This window comes from Ammospiza nelsoni, chromosome 6 (genome assembly GCF_027579445.1).
Source record: "Ammospiza nelsoni isolate bAmmNel1 chromosome 6, bAmmNel1.pri, whole genome shotgun sequence".
Lineage (NCBI taxonomy): Eukaryota > Metazoa > Chordata > Aves > Passeriformes > Passerellidae > Ammospiza > Ammospiza nelsoni.
The window spans coordinates 8,011,857-8,024,886 of record NC_080638.1 but is presented as its reverse complement, the minus strand read 5'-3'; the positions used below and the strand labels follow the sequence as shown (position 1 = coordinate 8,024,886).

General features: G+C 39.8%; 1 protein-coding gene across 7 annotated transcripts in view; it reads left to right on the top strand.

The window, feature by feature from the left end:
• ANO5 (anoctamin 5) overlaps positions 1 to 13,030 on the top strand; it is a 60,518-nt gene that overhangs the window by 9,343 nt on the left and 38,145 nt on the right. For 2 of the 7 annotated variants that reach the window (XM_059475413.1, XM_059475412.1), the window contains exons 2-4: positions 693 to 737; positions 2,973 to 3,037; positions 8,370 to 8,417. The exons of 1 other annotated variant lie outside the window; for it this stretch is intronic. In XM_059475413.1, coding sequence (XP_059331396.1) covers positions 693 to 737; positions 2,973 to 3,037; positions 8,370 to 8,417 — 158 coding nt within the window. The remainder of the gene's footprint in view (positions 1 to 692; positions 738 to 2,972; positions 3,038 to 8,369; positions 8,418 to 13,030) is intronic. 4 more of the 7 variants (XM_059475414.1, XM_059475415.1, XM_059475416.1 and 1 more) reach the window with 2 other exon arrangements.

Here is a 13,030-nt window from a genome sequence, read left to right as displayed (position 1 = left end):
AGAGTTGTAAGGCTGGTGAAGACCAGCCTTTGCAGTTACATTGCAAAGAGGCATTTCTTTTGGGTAATATATATGCACTCCCATGAAGGCCAGTGATTTGAACAAATACTAAAATTATACTTTTCTGAAATAATTTAGTGGGCTTTAATAGTCAGGGAGTTGTACTGGACTTAGTTTTGAAAAAAAAACATTTCAAAGAGTTTCTGCTATTAATACAAATTTTATGATAAAGAGCCACTTAGTTTAGTAAGTGTCCTTATTTGTTGTTCTTGGTGTGCAGATATTTCTAGGTCTATTTATATACATAAAAAAGCATATAGTGTTAAGAACAAGGACATACCCTTAAATATGGAATTTTATCAGAATGTGATTGGTTTACCTCCATCTTTAGATATGAAGCAGTAATTTCCTGAAGAATTTTAAAAGCATTTTCTTGACTAGTAGAAGCTGTTATGGTCCTAAGGAAGAGTGGCATCCTTGTTTGTGCTGCCGAATGAGGTGCCTGGACAAAAAGGGGAATGTTGGTGTTCCAGGAGGAGCCTGTGCTGTGCTTTCTGTCTAGGTCACAGTCTCTGGTGTCCAGGGTTTATTCTTTTGCTTTATTGTAAAGGATGGAGGAGAATTCTGAAATGGGTTCGGGTTAAAGTGAATTTTCCTTCTGGTTCTTACTGAAGTGTTTTTTCCTTTCAAAGATGACATTGCGGTTCTCACCAAGTTCACGCCATCACAGTCAGAAGGTATTGTACTAACCCATGTTTTACCTGCCTCGCTTTTGTCAGTTCCCTCTGTCCTTTCTTTGTTTTTCTGCTGGGAGCCTCTTGCAAATCAGTCTTTGGTTACTGTGAGTCATTGGTATCACATAGGAGCCAGGCCTTTTGCAGTGTGATTTGCAAGTCAGTTGTTGGCTATCTGTTGGCAGCTCTCCTGGTTGAGATCTAATTGTGCATTTACATTCATGGTGCTTGGTGCAGCTCTGGGCTGGGGCTTCTTTACACCTTCCTACGTGATTTGGGAGTGCGTAGCTTGTGCTGCTCATGTTCAGGAATCTGATGACATGTTTTACCAGGAGCGGACATCCTGAGTATGTTGTGCTTTTCAGTTACTATATGTTTTGCATTCTCTTTTTACCTTCTCGTGTGCTGCTCTAGGGTTATTCAGGTTTATTCCAGTGGAACAGAGGTATCAAGAGGATTTCCTTCCACAAGTTGCATAAATAATCAGCTGTGGTACTGAGAAAGCACTTAAAATGTGGAACTCTGAATTGTATTTGTTCTGAGGTTAGACTTTCACAATTACAGAGAGGATAAAATCCAGAACACACACCCCCTCCCTCCCCCACCCCCAAAGGCTGTTATAGGCCATTGAATCAGTTCAAGTTCCCTCAGCAGTATAGAAAATAGAATGTTCCTGCTGCAGGGACAAGATGCCAGACTGTTTCTGGCCTGGAAAGGAGGGTTGTGTGACGAAACATTTGGGTTTCTGCTCCTGGGCCCTGGGCTGGTACCTTTGGCCAAGTCTGCAGTAGCCACCTGCCTTCAGGGCTTTAGGCAGCAGAGTGTGGTAGGGATGCTCCCATTCTTCACCCTGGTGTTCAGAGTGTATCTACTAATACAGATTTTCCAGGTGTAATTTGCTTTAGCAGAATAACATGCAACAGTGTTAACTGTCTTGGCATTCAGAAACTTATTTGTTATATTTTATACAACATTGCTTGGTTTCTCATCGTATTGTGTATAGTTAAAAATTATAGGCACCATTTTCTGTAAGTGAACTTTGAAAGAGAAAAAAATTTTAGGAAACAAAATGCTTCAATGCTTATTATATTTTAAAAACCACTTTATATCCTGCCTGGATGCAATTTTGACATCAAATATTTGCAGATTACAAAAAGAAAAGTAGGCTTGTTTTGTTGGTAACTGTAGTTGTCTTAACAGTGGTTCAGTTTAAGTCTGTCCAGTCTAAGCTATACTCAGCAATGCTTCCTTAAAGGAGAAAGAAGTAAGGTGAATCCTCTTTTCTGAAAGAGACACCATTTTTCAGTGCACAGTCCAGATTTTGATCAGCTGTTTTCAAAACTGCTTTTCCTTTTCCAGTGGAGTGATTTAGATGCCTGATTGAAGAGACTGGTGTGCCTAATCAGCAGAGATGGTTGTTAACAGAAACCTTCTTATGGGCTCAGAGTTGTTCTGCATAGGAAACTGGTGACAGTGTAAATTCAGACGCACAAACCCAGCCAGTCTTGATCCAATTTAAGATTCTGAAGGTACTGAATAGGATTTTCCCTTTAGCATTAAGATTTTAGTAACAGTGTCTTTGGTGAAAGTACTGTATTTGTGGGAAAGTTGTGTTGGAGTTCACTACTGTCATTAAAATAAAGTCAGATTTTTTTGTTTGGCTTATTTTATCAGTTGTTGTTTTGGAGCTGGGTTTTGGGTTTTTTTTAGGTTTGTTTTTTGAACAAGAAGCTAAGTAATTAAATTCACATTACTATTTTTGATCCTGTTGTCATACCTCCATTACATGGGCATTTGTAATCTTGAGATTATGCATCATTGACTCCTTAGCAAAAAACCACACCCTAATTTGATCTCTAGCAAACACTTCCACAGCTAATTGGACTTCCATAACCGAGGCAGCAAACCTCTGAGTTGAAAGCCACTTAGACCTAGCAGATATTTGTGACAAGAAAGCTAAGTGATGACAACAGATTTTTTTGTTTCTGTCACAGTTAAAAATACATTTCTGTGTATGCAAGGTTACACCAAGGTAGCACAGATTGAGTATATTGTGTCTTGCAGCATCTTTTCTCCTCCAAAAAACCATTCTTGAAGATTTTATGTACTATGAGTATTATTTTCCATCCTGCACTTGTTTGTAGTTCCATGCCTTCAAGGTCCACATCACTTTCACATACAACAGTATTTTAAAAAAAGGAATGTATTTATGTGAATCTCTTTTTCAATGTTCCTTAGGGGAAGAATGCAATGGACCTGAAACTATTTCAACTGCAGGATCAGAAATCCCAAGCAGCTCTGAGGTAAGGTACAGCATGAGTGGTGTTAGTTAATGAACTACTTGGTAGGGAGGGAAGAAGAAGGGTTGTTGTGAAAAAGGCAATTCATTTTCAAAACTAGTATTTCTTTTACCTCCTTTTTATCCATGTAAAATTTTTCTTCCTGTATTGTTTTGAAAGAGCAAAGCCGTGAATATGACATGACACTCACTGAGTCTCAGAAGAGACTTAGCAGTGTTAGTGCTGTAACACGGCAGTGGTAGAAAACAGTATGAGCCCAATGGTGTTTCCTGTATCAGTCTTGAAATGGGAATCACACAAGCTTTAAATGTTTTGTCAGTTGGAAGAACATTGTGTTTCTGCCCAAACCAGGTACTTTGTTTTGTGCTGTGTGTTGTGTTGCTGGCTTGCTGGGGAAGTCAAGGCACACTAGAGTTCCAGGGCTCTAGGACCCTTGTGACAGTGCAGCAAGATTCATGGGAAAGCAAATGAAGATTTGGGTTACTAGAGTAGCTCTTTAAGCATCATCAGCTGTACATTTTTTCATGGTGCCTCACTGTTTAATATGTACAGTACGCATTGTCTTGAGGAGGTAGCAGTGTGCGGCCAGTGTTCAGCTGAGAAACTGTCATTGAAAATATGTCATCTTTACCTTGGTATTTTATATTCCTTCCTATTGTCTGATTTCTTTATTGTTGTTACATGCTTAGAGGAAGATAGGAAGTTTTAGATAGGAAAAGAAACAGCTGTTCTGTCATCTCATACTGGCCATGAGCACTGATCAAAAGTTATGGCTGTTGAATTGAGTGTTGAAAACCTGCAGCTATTCTGCAGATCTTAAAAGTAAAAGATGTCCTCAGCGTCTTCTGAGGACCAAATCTGGAGAGGATCCCATGAAGACAGAACTCAGAAGGGCTTCCTAGATTACACAGATCTTAGTCTTCTCAGGACATTCAGCCATACCATCCCAATGTTTTAATAAAATTCCCAGTTCTGTTTTAAAACCTGTTCATATGTTCACCCTATTCCCTTCTGAATCTGTTGTAGGAGTTTTAATCATCTTTTTCCCCAGGAAAATTTTCAGTGAATGGCCATGTCAAATGCTTCACTGAACAATGGCCATCATACCATGAGAAGCTGATTCTGAGTGGATGGAGATGACCTATTTCACCAAAGCTGGGAAGAAAGAAGTCCCTTCATGACTTAGGACATATGAAAAGGCAGGAAGCATGGGAGAAAGAGTGCAACCTGTGTAGGGAAGTGGGATTTGAACCTTGTTTGAAGGATGAAAGATTTATGATGAGGTGGGAAAGGAGGAGGCTTTGGTCTTCAGCACATTCATGCCTGGGAAAAATTTATCTGGGTATCCTCTGAAAAATCTCCCCTTGGTAATTTCATGCAGCCTTTTCTCTTGTTCTCTACTTACATGTTTCCTTAGATAATTATTTTTCTTTATATTTCGTTATTAAATATCACAAAGTATTGTGATTGTCAAATTAGCAATATCAGTAAGTAAGAGATAAGACATAACATCCTGCAACAGTATGCTGTTCAGCAGCACAGAGAAAAAGCTAAGGTTTTATTGTTGATTTAAAAATAGGAGGGAAAAAATAAATCTAGATTTAATATGGAGAGCAGAAACATCACCCACCCATAATTCAGTGGTTGGTTGTTTTTTTCTTTCTTTCTTGTGTAATCTGCAGAGGAATATGTGATTTGGATATAAGGAATGATGCAAGTAAAACAAAAAGTGAAGAACAGTCTGTAGTGAAGCATTGGATGAAGTCCAGGACTCAAAAATCATTGGAGCACTAATCAGTGGTGCAGTTTGTCCTTCATGATTTTGCATTCTTGCCTATTTCACCCTGGATTTTTTCCATTTTTTTAAACTGCTTCTTCTTAGGACTCATTTTCCTTATTCTTAAATCTCCCACAGGACCAAAAGAAATAAGATCACTTGGACTTCATCAGCTTTTCATATTCCAAGACTTATAGCATAAATAATTTCTAGATGCTTTGTCATGCAGGGAGGCAAGGAGATGTTTTCCACAAACAGCAGACTGGAGAAGGAGAAGAAAAAAGGATCTAATGGGGGTATTTTCAAATGAGTTCTGCAGTGAGGACTGGTTCAAATTATATCCTTGTTAAATCAGTAATACATAGATACCCACTTCTGTTAGGGATGGGCAGCTGTCTTCAGTGAATCCCTGTGCAGAATCTACCTGACTCAGTCCTTATGGAGTTCCTGTTCCAAGAAATACATAAATGCCTCTGAAAGTCGTCTCAAGCAAATTGGAAAATTAATGAAATAAAACCTGAGAAACTTTTTTTCCTCTGTGCTTTCTATTTGTGCAGATAGCGCACTAGGAAAAATATATGATGGTGTGTCTGCTCAGGGATTGTAATTAGTTGTTCAGGTTAATAAGTACATGAATAGGAAACATACTGACAAAACAGAATTCCTGTGTCTAAGAGGAAATTATATGACTCGGTTATTTCAAGATTGGAGGAAAGGTTAAAAATTCCAGTTTGTATTACATTTTCTAATAGTAAAAGTTCAGGCCATTCAGATGGGATAAATGTAAAATTAGTAGAGCTTTTGTGCAAAATTGAATCACTGGTTTGTAGTTTATCAGTTTATCTCTAGAGGTCCATCTATACAGAGGGCTATCTGTTATTCCAGTGAAGAAGCACAAAGTAATTAGAGGTGTATGCTTGGTGTGCATGTGGACTCAGCCTCACAGAAGGGCAGAGTGTCTGTGCCCTTACACTACTGTCTGTGTGAGACTGCAGGAGCTGTGCCCTGTTCTACCTGTGAGGAGAGAGGAATTCACTTTGCACAGGTATACATTGAATTTTCACCTTTCTAATCATTTCACACCAAGAAAATGCTTACTAAAAATTAATCAGGATTTTCCATAGTGTCACTTGATCATAAGAAAATCTGTGAGCAATCTGTCTTTATTTAAGCCTGGTTAGCAGAAGTAAATTGGCAAATTCATTACAGCAATGCCTTTTTACCACAATTACACTTTGACTCATAGGTTGTCTTTTCTTCAGAGCAGCAGGTGCTGCAGGTGTTCCAAATGAATTGGTTGAGGTTTGTTTTCTGAAGAAACACCATCACATTGTGCATTACTTTTCATACTTGTTCATTTTTCAGTTCAGACCGGTGGATCTTCAAGTAGAGAAACATAAAATACCATTGTTAATATTACGAAGATGAACGAATTTGGTTTCAAAATCTAGAAAGAAATAAAAAGATACTTCTTCCAAGTCTAACAAAAACACATGAGGGCTATTTTGGGAGAGCTAGAGTGCATTAAAGACTTGAGAGAGGATTCCAGAGTGGGAGGGACCAGCCCAACTCTGCTGCCACCACTGCCAGCCCTCAGTTTTCATCTCAGCAAAGTTGGATGGATTATTTGAGTTGATTCTTGTTTTGCATGTCATGTGTTTCCAACACTGGAGCTCCTTTGTGCTGTACACAGACTTTGGCGTATCATGAAACAGCGGTGTGTTTCTGTCAGACTGCCTGAAATGCACAGGAGAAGGTATGAGCACCAGTTTAAAAATAGTTGCTCCTAATGACTTCAGCTAATTAATTTCTGACAGTTACACCGGGCAGGGTGACATCCCAATGCTAACAGGAAAGCATTTACCAGAATGCACAGGGAAGTACAAAGGCCTTTGCCGGCTGTGTGTCTGCACCCCTGAGCTTTGTGCTTCACTAGATGTGGTAAAATTCTGTCTCTGAGTGAAGCAGTGTGGGCAGGAGGGTGGCTAAAGGCTGGATTTGCATCTAACCATGGAGCAGGGGATGGGGAGGCTGGATAACAGCAGATGGAAGGATGCCAGAGTGGATGGGGGAATGTGTGCAATGGAGAGTCAGGAGCCACAGGGCAGCATTGAAAAGCAAGGCTGTGCTTTTAGCAGTTTAAAGTTTGTACAGTACTTTCCATGGCAAGTATTTACAGTGTATAATTGGAGAAAAACTTCCCGCTAAGTGTCTCAGTCCTTAGTTCTCTACTAAAGTGCAGATTTTTCCAGTAGCACAGGTGACAGGAGGGTTCAACCTCTAAACCCAGTTCAGACTAAGGGTAAGAGCACAGTGCAGCTATTTATATTTGCACTGCTTCTCAGGGGCATTCCCTGCCAAAGAACAGATTGATCTTTCTGTTTATTTTACTGCATTCTTAAAAGGACATTTTTGACTTACTTAGATAAGCAAATACCGAGACATGGCATCATTCAAAAAGAATGTAAAGATGTGTGTTTTACTTGATGTGTAACCAGGACAGGAATGGACCTTAGTGATTTCTCTCAAGAAAATTGTAATAAAAGTGAAAAACATTATTTAAAAAATAATCAAAAGTGCTTTATGAAAATTACATTTGGGGTAATAAACTTTCTGTAATTTTACAACTCTAAACAAGTAAATAATGCAATAATAATAAAATGCTGTTAATACTTTGCTTCTATTCAAAGTTAATTTAATTCCACAGAGAGCTATTGTGTTTTCATAACGGACTTGCACTGTTTAAATCTGTCTGTGGTTTGTGTTCAAAGCACACAAAAGCAAGACAAAAGGGTGGTAAGATACTGACTAACGGAATTAGATACTGAGAAAGCCATTAATCATTGCAATAGCAGCCCCTGATCTCAAAGCCATCACTGCTGCAACATGCAGGGAAACAATGAGCACCCAGATGTTGTACAACTGAAATCAGTGTGGGTCAGAACTGGTGTCTGGGAAGCCCTCGCTGTCTCATTAGGTATAACTGCAATTACTGGTACCAATTTACCTTGTCTGCACTGTGAGGTTAAGGATTTGGCTCACTGCATTTGTTTTAGTTCAGTGTACATGGTATAATTTCAGTTTGTACTTAAAAAATATCCAGGTAAGGGGCAGCACATTTGTTCTGAATGCCCAGTCATCTATGCTGTGTATGTTTTCTCTCTTTGGGATCAAAATAAATAAGACTACTATTAACAGTTGTACTTCACCGGTTCATAAAGGGTAATCTGTTTAAACTTGTTTAGACTGTATTTTTTCTAATGGAAATCATGAGGAATACTGTTTAACTCTTATCAAAAACTGTAATTATTACTGCTTAAAAATCAGTATGGCCCACATAAAAGTTGATACTGTAGAGTGGAGGCCAACCTGCTCTACAGAATAGAGGTTGGTTTAAACTCTATCTTGACTGAAAATCCATGTATCACTCAGAAGAGCTTTTCAGCAGCTTACACCAGGAACCACACTGTTTCTTCTGAATTAGCCTTTACTTTTAAATCTGCATTAGCCTTTGCATCATCGCTAACAACGTTGTTTTTCCCGTGATGCCACTGGCAGGGCCTAAGCAGCACTGAGACTACTTTACTCATCCCTGAACATCAAGTGGTAAGCAGTGAGAAGTATTCATGCTTCCTTGCATGAATTTGTGTGGCGTCTTCTATTACAGTATGCCAAAACGTCCCTCACCAGAAAATTTTCCAGTTTCAAGGATGCCATCCTTCTAAAACCAATTTCTTCTAGCTGATAAAAATGAACATTTTGCATTTATTCCTAGAGATGACTTAAGAGATAAATTCAAATAAATCAAAAGCTTAATAGACAAATTTGGAAAGTTGAGATTGGTGGAGAAAACTGGAAAGTTTGCTTTTTTTATCATTGTTTTGGTTTGATGGGATATAGAATGTATTCTGACTCTGGTGTTATTAACAAATGTGGGTTTCCTTTTTACCATGATGGCCTGAGGGTTCTGTGAGTCAGCATGATACTTTAACATGTTTTAAAGAGCAAGAAACAAACACTGACATCATTTGAAATATGTTGCCTCTCTTTTTTTATTGTCGTAAATAATAAGAACAGGCTCAGGGTAGCCACTTGCTGAAATTCACAGATGAGATAACTATATAAATTCTCAAATGTATCAGAAAACTTTAAAGAATCATTATTGTTTTATGTAGAAAAAGTACAAAAAGTCGTTCAGAATAACTGAAGAAGTACATGCTGAGGTGTATTAAAACTGTCTGCTTGCTTACTTTGGGCTCTGGTGTCTTCCATTAACATGTACGCTCCCCTCGCTTACTTTTTATTTTTCTTGGTTCTGGTCTTGTTTAATGTATTCGTTTATCCCGAGAGGCTTTTCATGTGCGTTTATATTTCAGTGCAAATATCTTGGTGTCTTAAACTGCTTTGAAATGCATGTTTTCAAGCTTTCAGATTTTAATGGGGTTCAGAATTGAAACATGAGTGAAGGTGAAAAAAGTAGCTTGCAAGTTTTAGCTACAAGAAATACATGGGATTTTGTTCCTTTGAATGGGAAAGGTTGTAGATTTGTATGCAACCTTGCAGCCTCCATGAAGTGTAACTGGAAATTGGGATGGGTGGTGTTAAGAGTGCTGTTAATACACATCTTTAAAGAGAGTGAGCTCTTCAGTTCCATGGAATCCTTCGAGGAAGAAGAATGATGAGAACTTCGTGGAAAGGGTCTCTGGTAAAGTGGGAAGTGAGTGCATGAAGCAGAAATATGCCATGTGGATTTTCACCTGTATGTTCTGTAAATGTATTTCCAGGAGCATTTTACTTCTGGAAATACATTTATATAATTTAGATATGTATTTATAAAGTTATGTTTAAGTTCATATATATGTATAAATATATATATTCATATTTTGGTAGCAGCACTTAAAGCCATGTGATTTTCCTGTAGCATGTTTTAATTCAGTGAAAAGGAGAACTGTAGAAATATTCCATGCAAACTGGGGATCTAAGTGAAGGTCATAACTTTGTTTTTTAAGCCATATGTTTCCTACCCTTTCAGTTATGGAGGCTTTTCTTGTATTTTGATTCAGCTTTCAAACCTTATATTTTTGTCCATTTTTCTACTCCGAAAGTTTTTGTGCTGTAAATTGCTAGTTCATAAATTACCTAGTTGTGTTTTAATGTAGTTCTTTGGGGTTTTTACAGTGTCTGTTTTACATCTAACTTGCTGTGTGATTATCAAAGGTATGCAGTTAATAAAATAAATATTTTGTATGCAGACTGTATCTTTTAAGCCAGCAAAATGTTATAAATCAGTTTAATGTTGTAGTTTCAGATAATTTTTTTGCCTGGTAGTGTACAACTATGATAATGTAATTCCTTGATGTGCTGATGGGGGATTATAAAAACCATTGCATGGTATTAATGTAACATCTAGTCTTTCTTGTTAGTCACAGCCAGAGGTGCTGCCCTGTGCTGTAATTAGTGAAGCTAATGGCTTCCTCCATCTCTGCTTGGTATTGGTTACTGCTTTGGTACTGAAAATACTGCTGTAAACCACCTTCCCACAGAAAAGATAAAAGCTACAAAAGCAGAAGTGGAAGGGTGCTCAGGTCTGAGCCTGCAGGCCCTGCTCTGTGGGGTTGGACACTTGGGAAACCGTGAGGTGCAAGGCACTGAATTTGGAAAGGGTTTTTCTGAACACAGGGAACTTGCACTTTCCTGACTGAATAATAATCTGGAAAGTATTGCTCTTTTCAAGACAAGTTTCCCTGTCTGTGAGGTGTGGACATAGAGAGGGCTGGGATATTTAGTAGCAGAGTGTATGTTGGAAGCTCCATGCCAAGGTGAGAGCTGTGCTAAGTGAGCTGAAAGGATTCATTTCCTGTTGGATGGATAACCAGAAATGGAAATCCCTCAGAGTCCCATAAAAACATAGGGGATGAAATCATTAATGTCTAATCTGCAGAGCATATTTGTGTTTTGGGTAGTGTGATACCACTAACCCACACGGGGCAGCTGCCCACAGTGCCCACTGTCAGAGTGCCAGGGGGCAGTGAGGCCACAGGGACATTTAGCAGGGTGCCCGTGGCTCAGCCCCAGCCCACAGCTATTCCTCTGTGCCAGGGCTGGTGCTTGTGCCACTTCCAGCAGCTGCTTTTCCTCTCCAGCTCCTGGGCCTGAGTGTTTGCCTTGGCCCTGGAGAAGTGTCTCAGGGGCACCTGTGGAGCCAAGGACTCCTCAGCAGCATGCAGCAGTGCTGAATGGTGAGTTTAGGTGTGTCAGTGTGTGTGGGGCTGCCAGGCAGCATTTACACACCTTGCCCAACCAGAACAGACCCTGGGCTCTGACAGCCTTGCTTCATCCTCAGCTGGGCTTTGTTTCCTTGCTGAATGGTGAGTTTAGGTACATCTCTGTGTGTGGGGCTGCCAGGCAGCATTTACACACCATGCCCAACCAGAGCAGACCCTGGGCTCTGGCAGCCTTGCTTCATCCTAAGCTGGGCTTTATTTCTCACTGAATGGCCAGTTTGGGTGTATCTGTGTGTGTGGGGCTGCCAGGCAGCATTTATACACTGTGGCCAACCAGAACAGACCCTGGGCTCTGACAGCCTTGCTTCATCCTCAGCTGGGCTTTGTTTCCTTGCTGACATCTTGGTCTCTTACAGGAATGTGTCCCCTGTTGACAGAGTGACAAAACTATGCTTTGTCCCCTCAAAAAGGAAATAAGCCCAGAAGTTTCTCTCCTCAATTAGGTGAAAAGACATCTCATAGGACGTGGGGGACTTCACCTCAAACTCAAGGATAGCCAGTTGGACAGGAGCCAAAAAGTCCCACCTGAGCAATTTACCAGAAAAAGAAGAGAACAAAGAAACTAATGGCTTTTGTGAGGTGTTTTACCAGGGACAGGAGAGCCTCTTGCGCCTGGCTCAGTTTTTCTCTGTAAAAAGTTTGTTGGTTTGCCTTTTATTAAAACCGTTTTGTTTCCAGTGCTACTACATAAGCCATCCTGCTGGTTTTATGCCTTCTGAGGTAGCTGAGCTATCTTGGGTGTGAACTAGATTTCCAAGAGCTTATGAGACCTGGCTCAAGGAGACCGCTTTTTCAGTCTCTCCTGTCACCTGTCCTGTTGAGTCAGGGTTTCCTGCTGCAGGGCTTTGGATTGTGTCTGAGGTGAGGATTGCAAGCCCAGGTACTTGGAGGGTTGTTTGGTTGGACATGGTCCAGTACCTCAGCCTCTGCTGGGTGTCTAGAGAGAAATCATCAAATATAGAATAACTAGAACTATTGGTATAATACCATATGAATCGTGTTAGTTTGCACTTATGCCACGTGAAAAGAAAATTTATGATAGACCATGGATGTTACGGTCTATCATGAAGATGATAGGGCTATCATCTTCAGGACAGACCATTACAGCATTCAGTTAGCACATCTGTCCACAAGCTGAGTGGTCACAGTTCTTAGAGACATAACTAGACTAAGGAGTCTGGAAAGCTGTTACAGGATAGCAGGAGGGCATTATTTGTGTTTTGAACAGGTGGGGTTTGTAACTTGCTTTGTAGTTGATGGATTTATTTGATATTTTGAACGCCCTGGTAAATGCTGAATGTTTGCAGTTATGGGATTGCATAGAATCCTGCAGTGAACATGGATTGGAAGGGAGCTCTGCAGTGCTGGCTTCAGACATAGATCAGGTTGCACAGTCAGTGCAGATCAGTCCTGGCCTAGCTTAATCAGGCTGTGTTATCTCTGAGGATGGAGTCTCTCTGGACATACTGTTGTACCCATTCCCACTCAACCACAGCCTCTCATCCAGGAGGAATTTCTCCTGTTGAGACTTGTGGTTGTTGCTTCTTGAGTTTTCACCATATGCCTCAGGGCTCCGTCTCTTCTGTAGTTCTCATTGGGTGTAACTTAAGTACTAAGAACTTCAGCTTGCTATCTGTACTGTGTTGGGAAGTTTTAATTTGGTTCCTTGTATTGCAGGAGGAAGATAGATATTTGAGAATATTTTTTTGTGATGAGGTGTGCCTTCATTTAATAACTGCAGGTTCTCAAGGATCACTAACTGCATTTATGCAGTTCTGGAAAGAGCTGTTAAGAAATAAGATGTACAAGTGTTTAATGATTCACTGATAGAATCAATGCAAATTACAAACTTTATATACATTAAACTTGTAGGCACACATGTATGCATAAACCTTCATGAATGTGCAAGACTGATCTTGTTCGCCTTGTGAAATC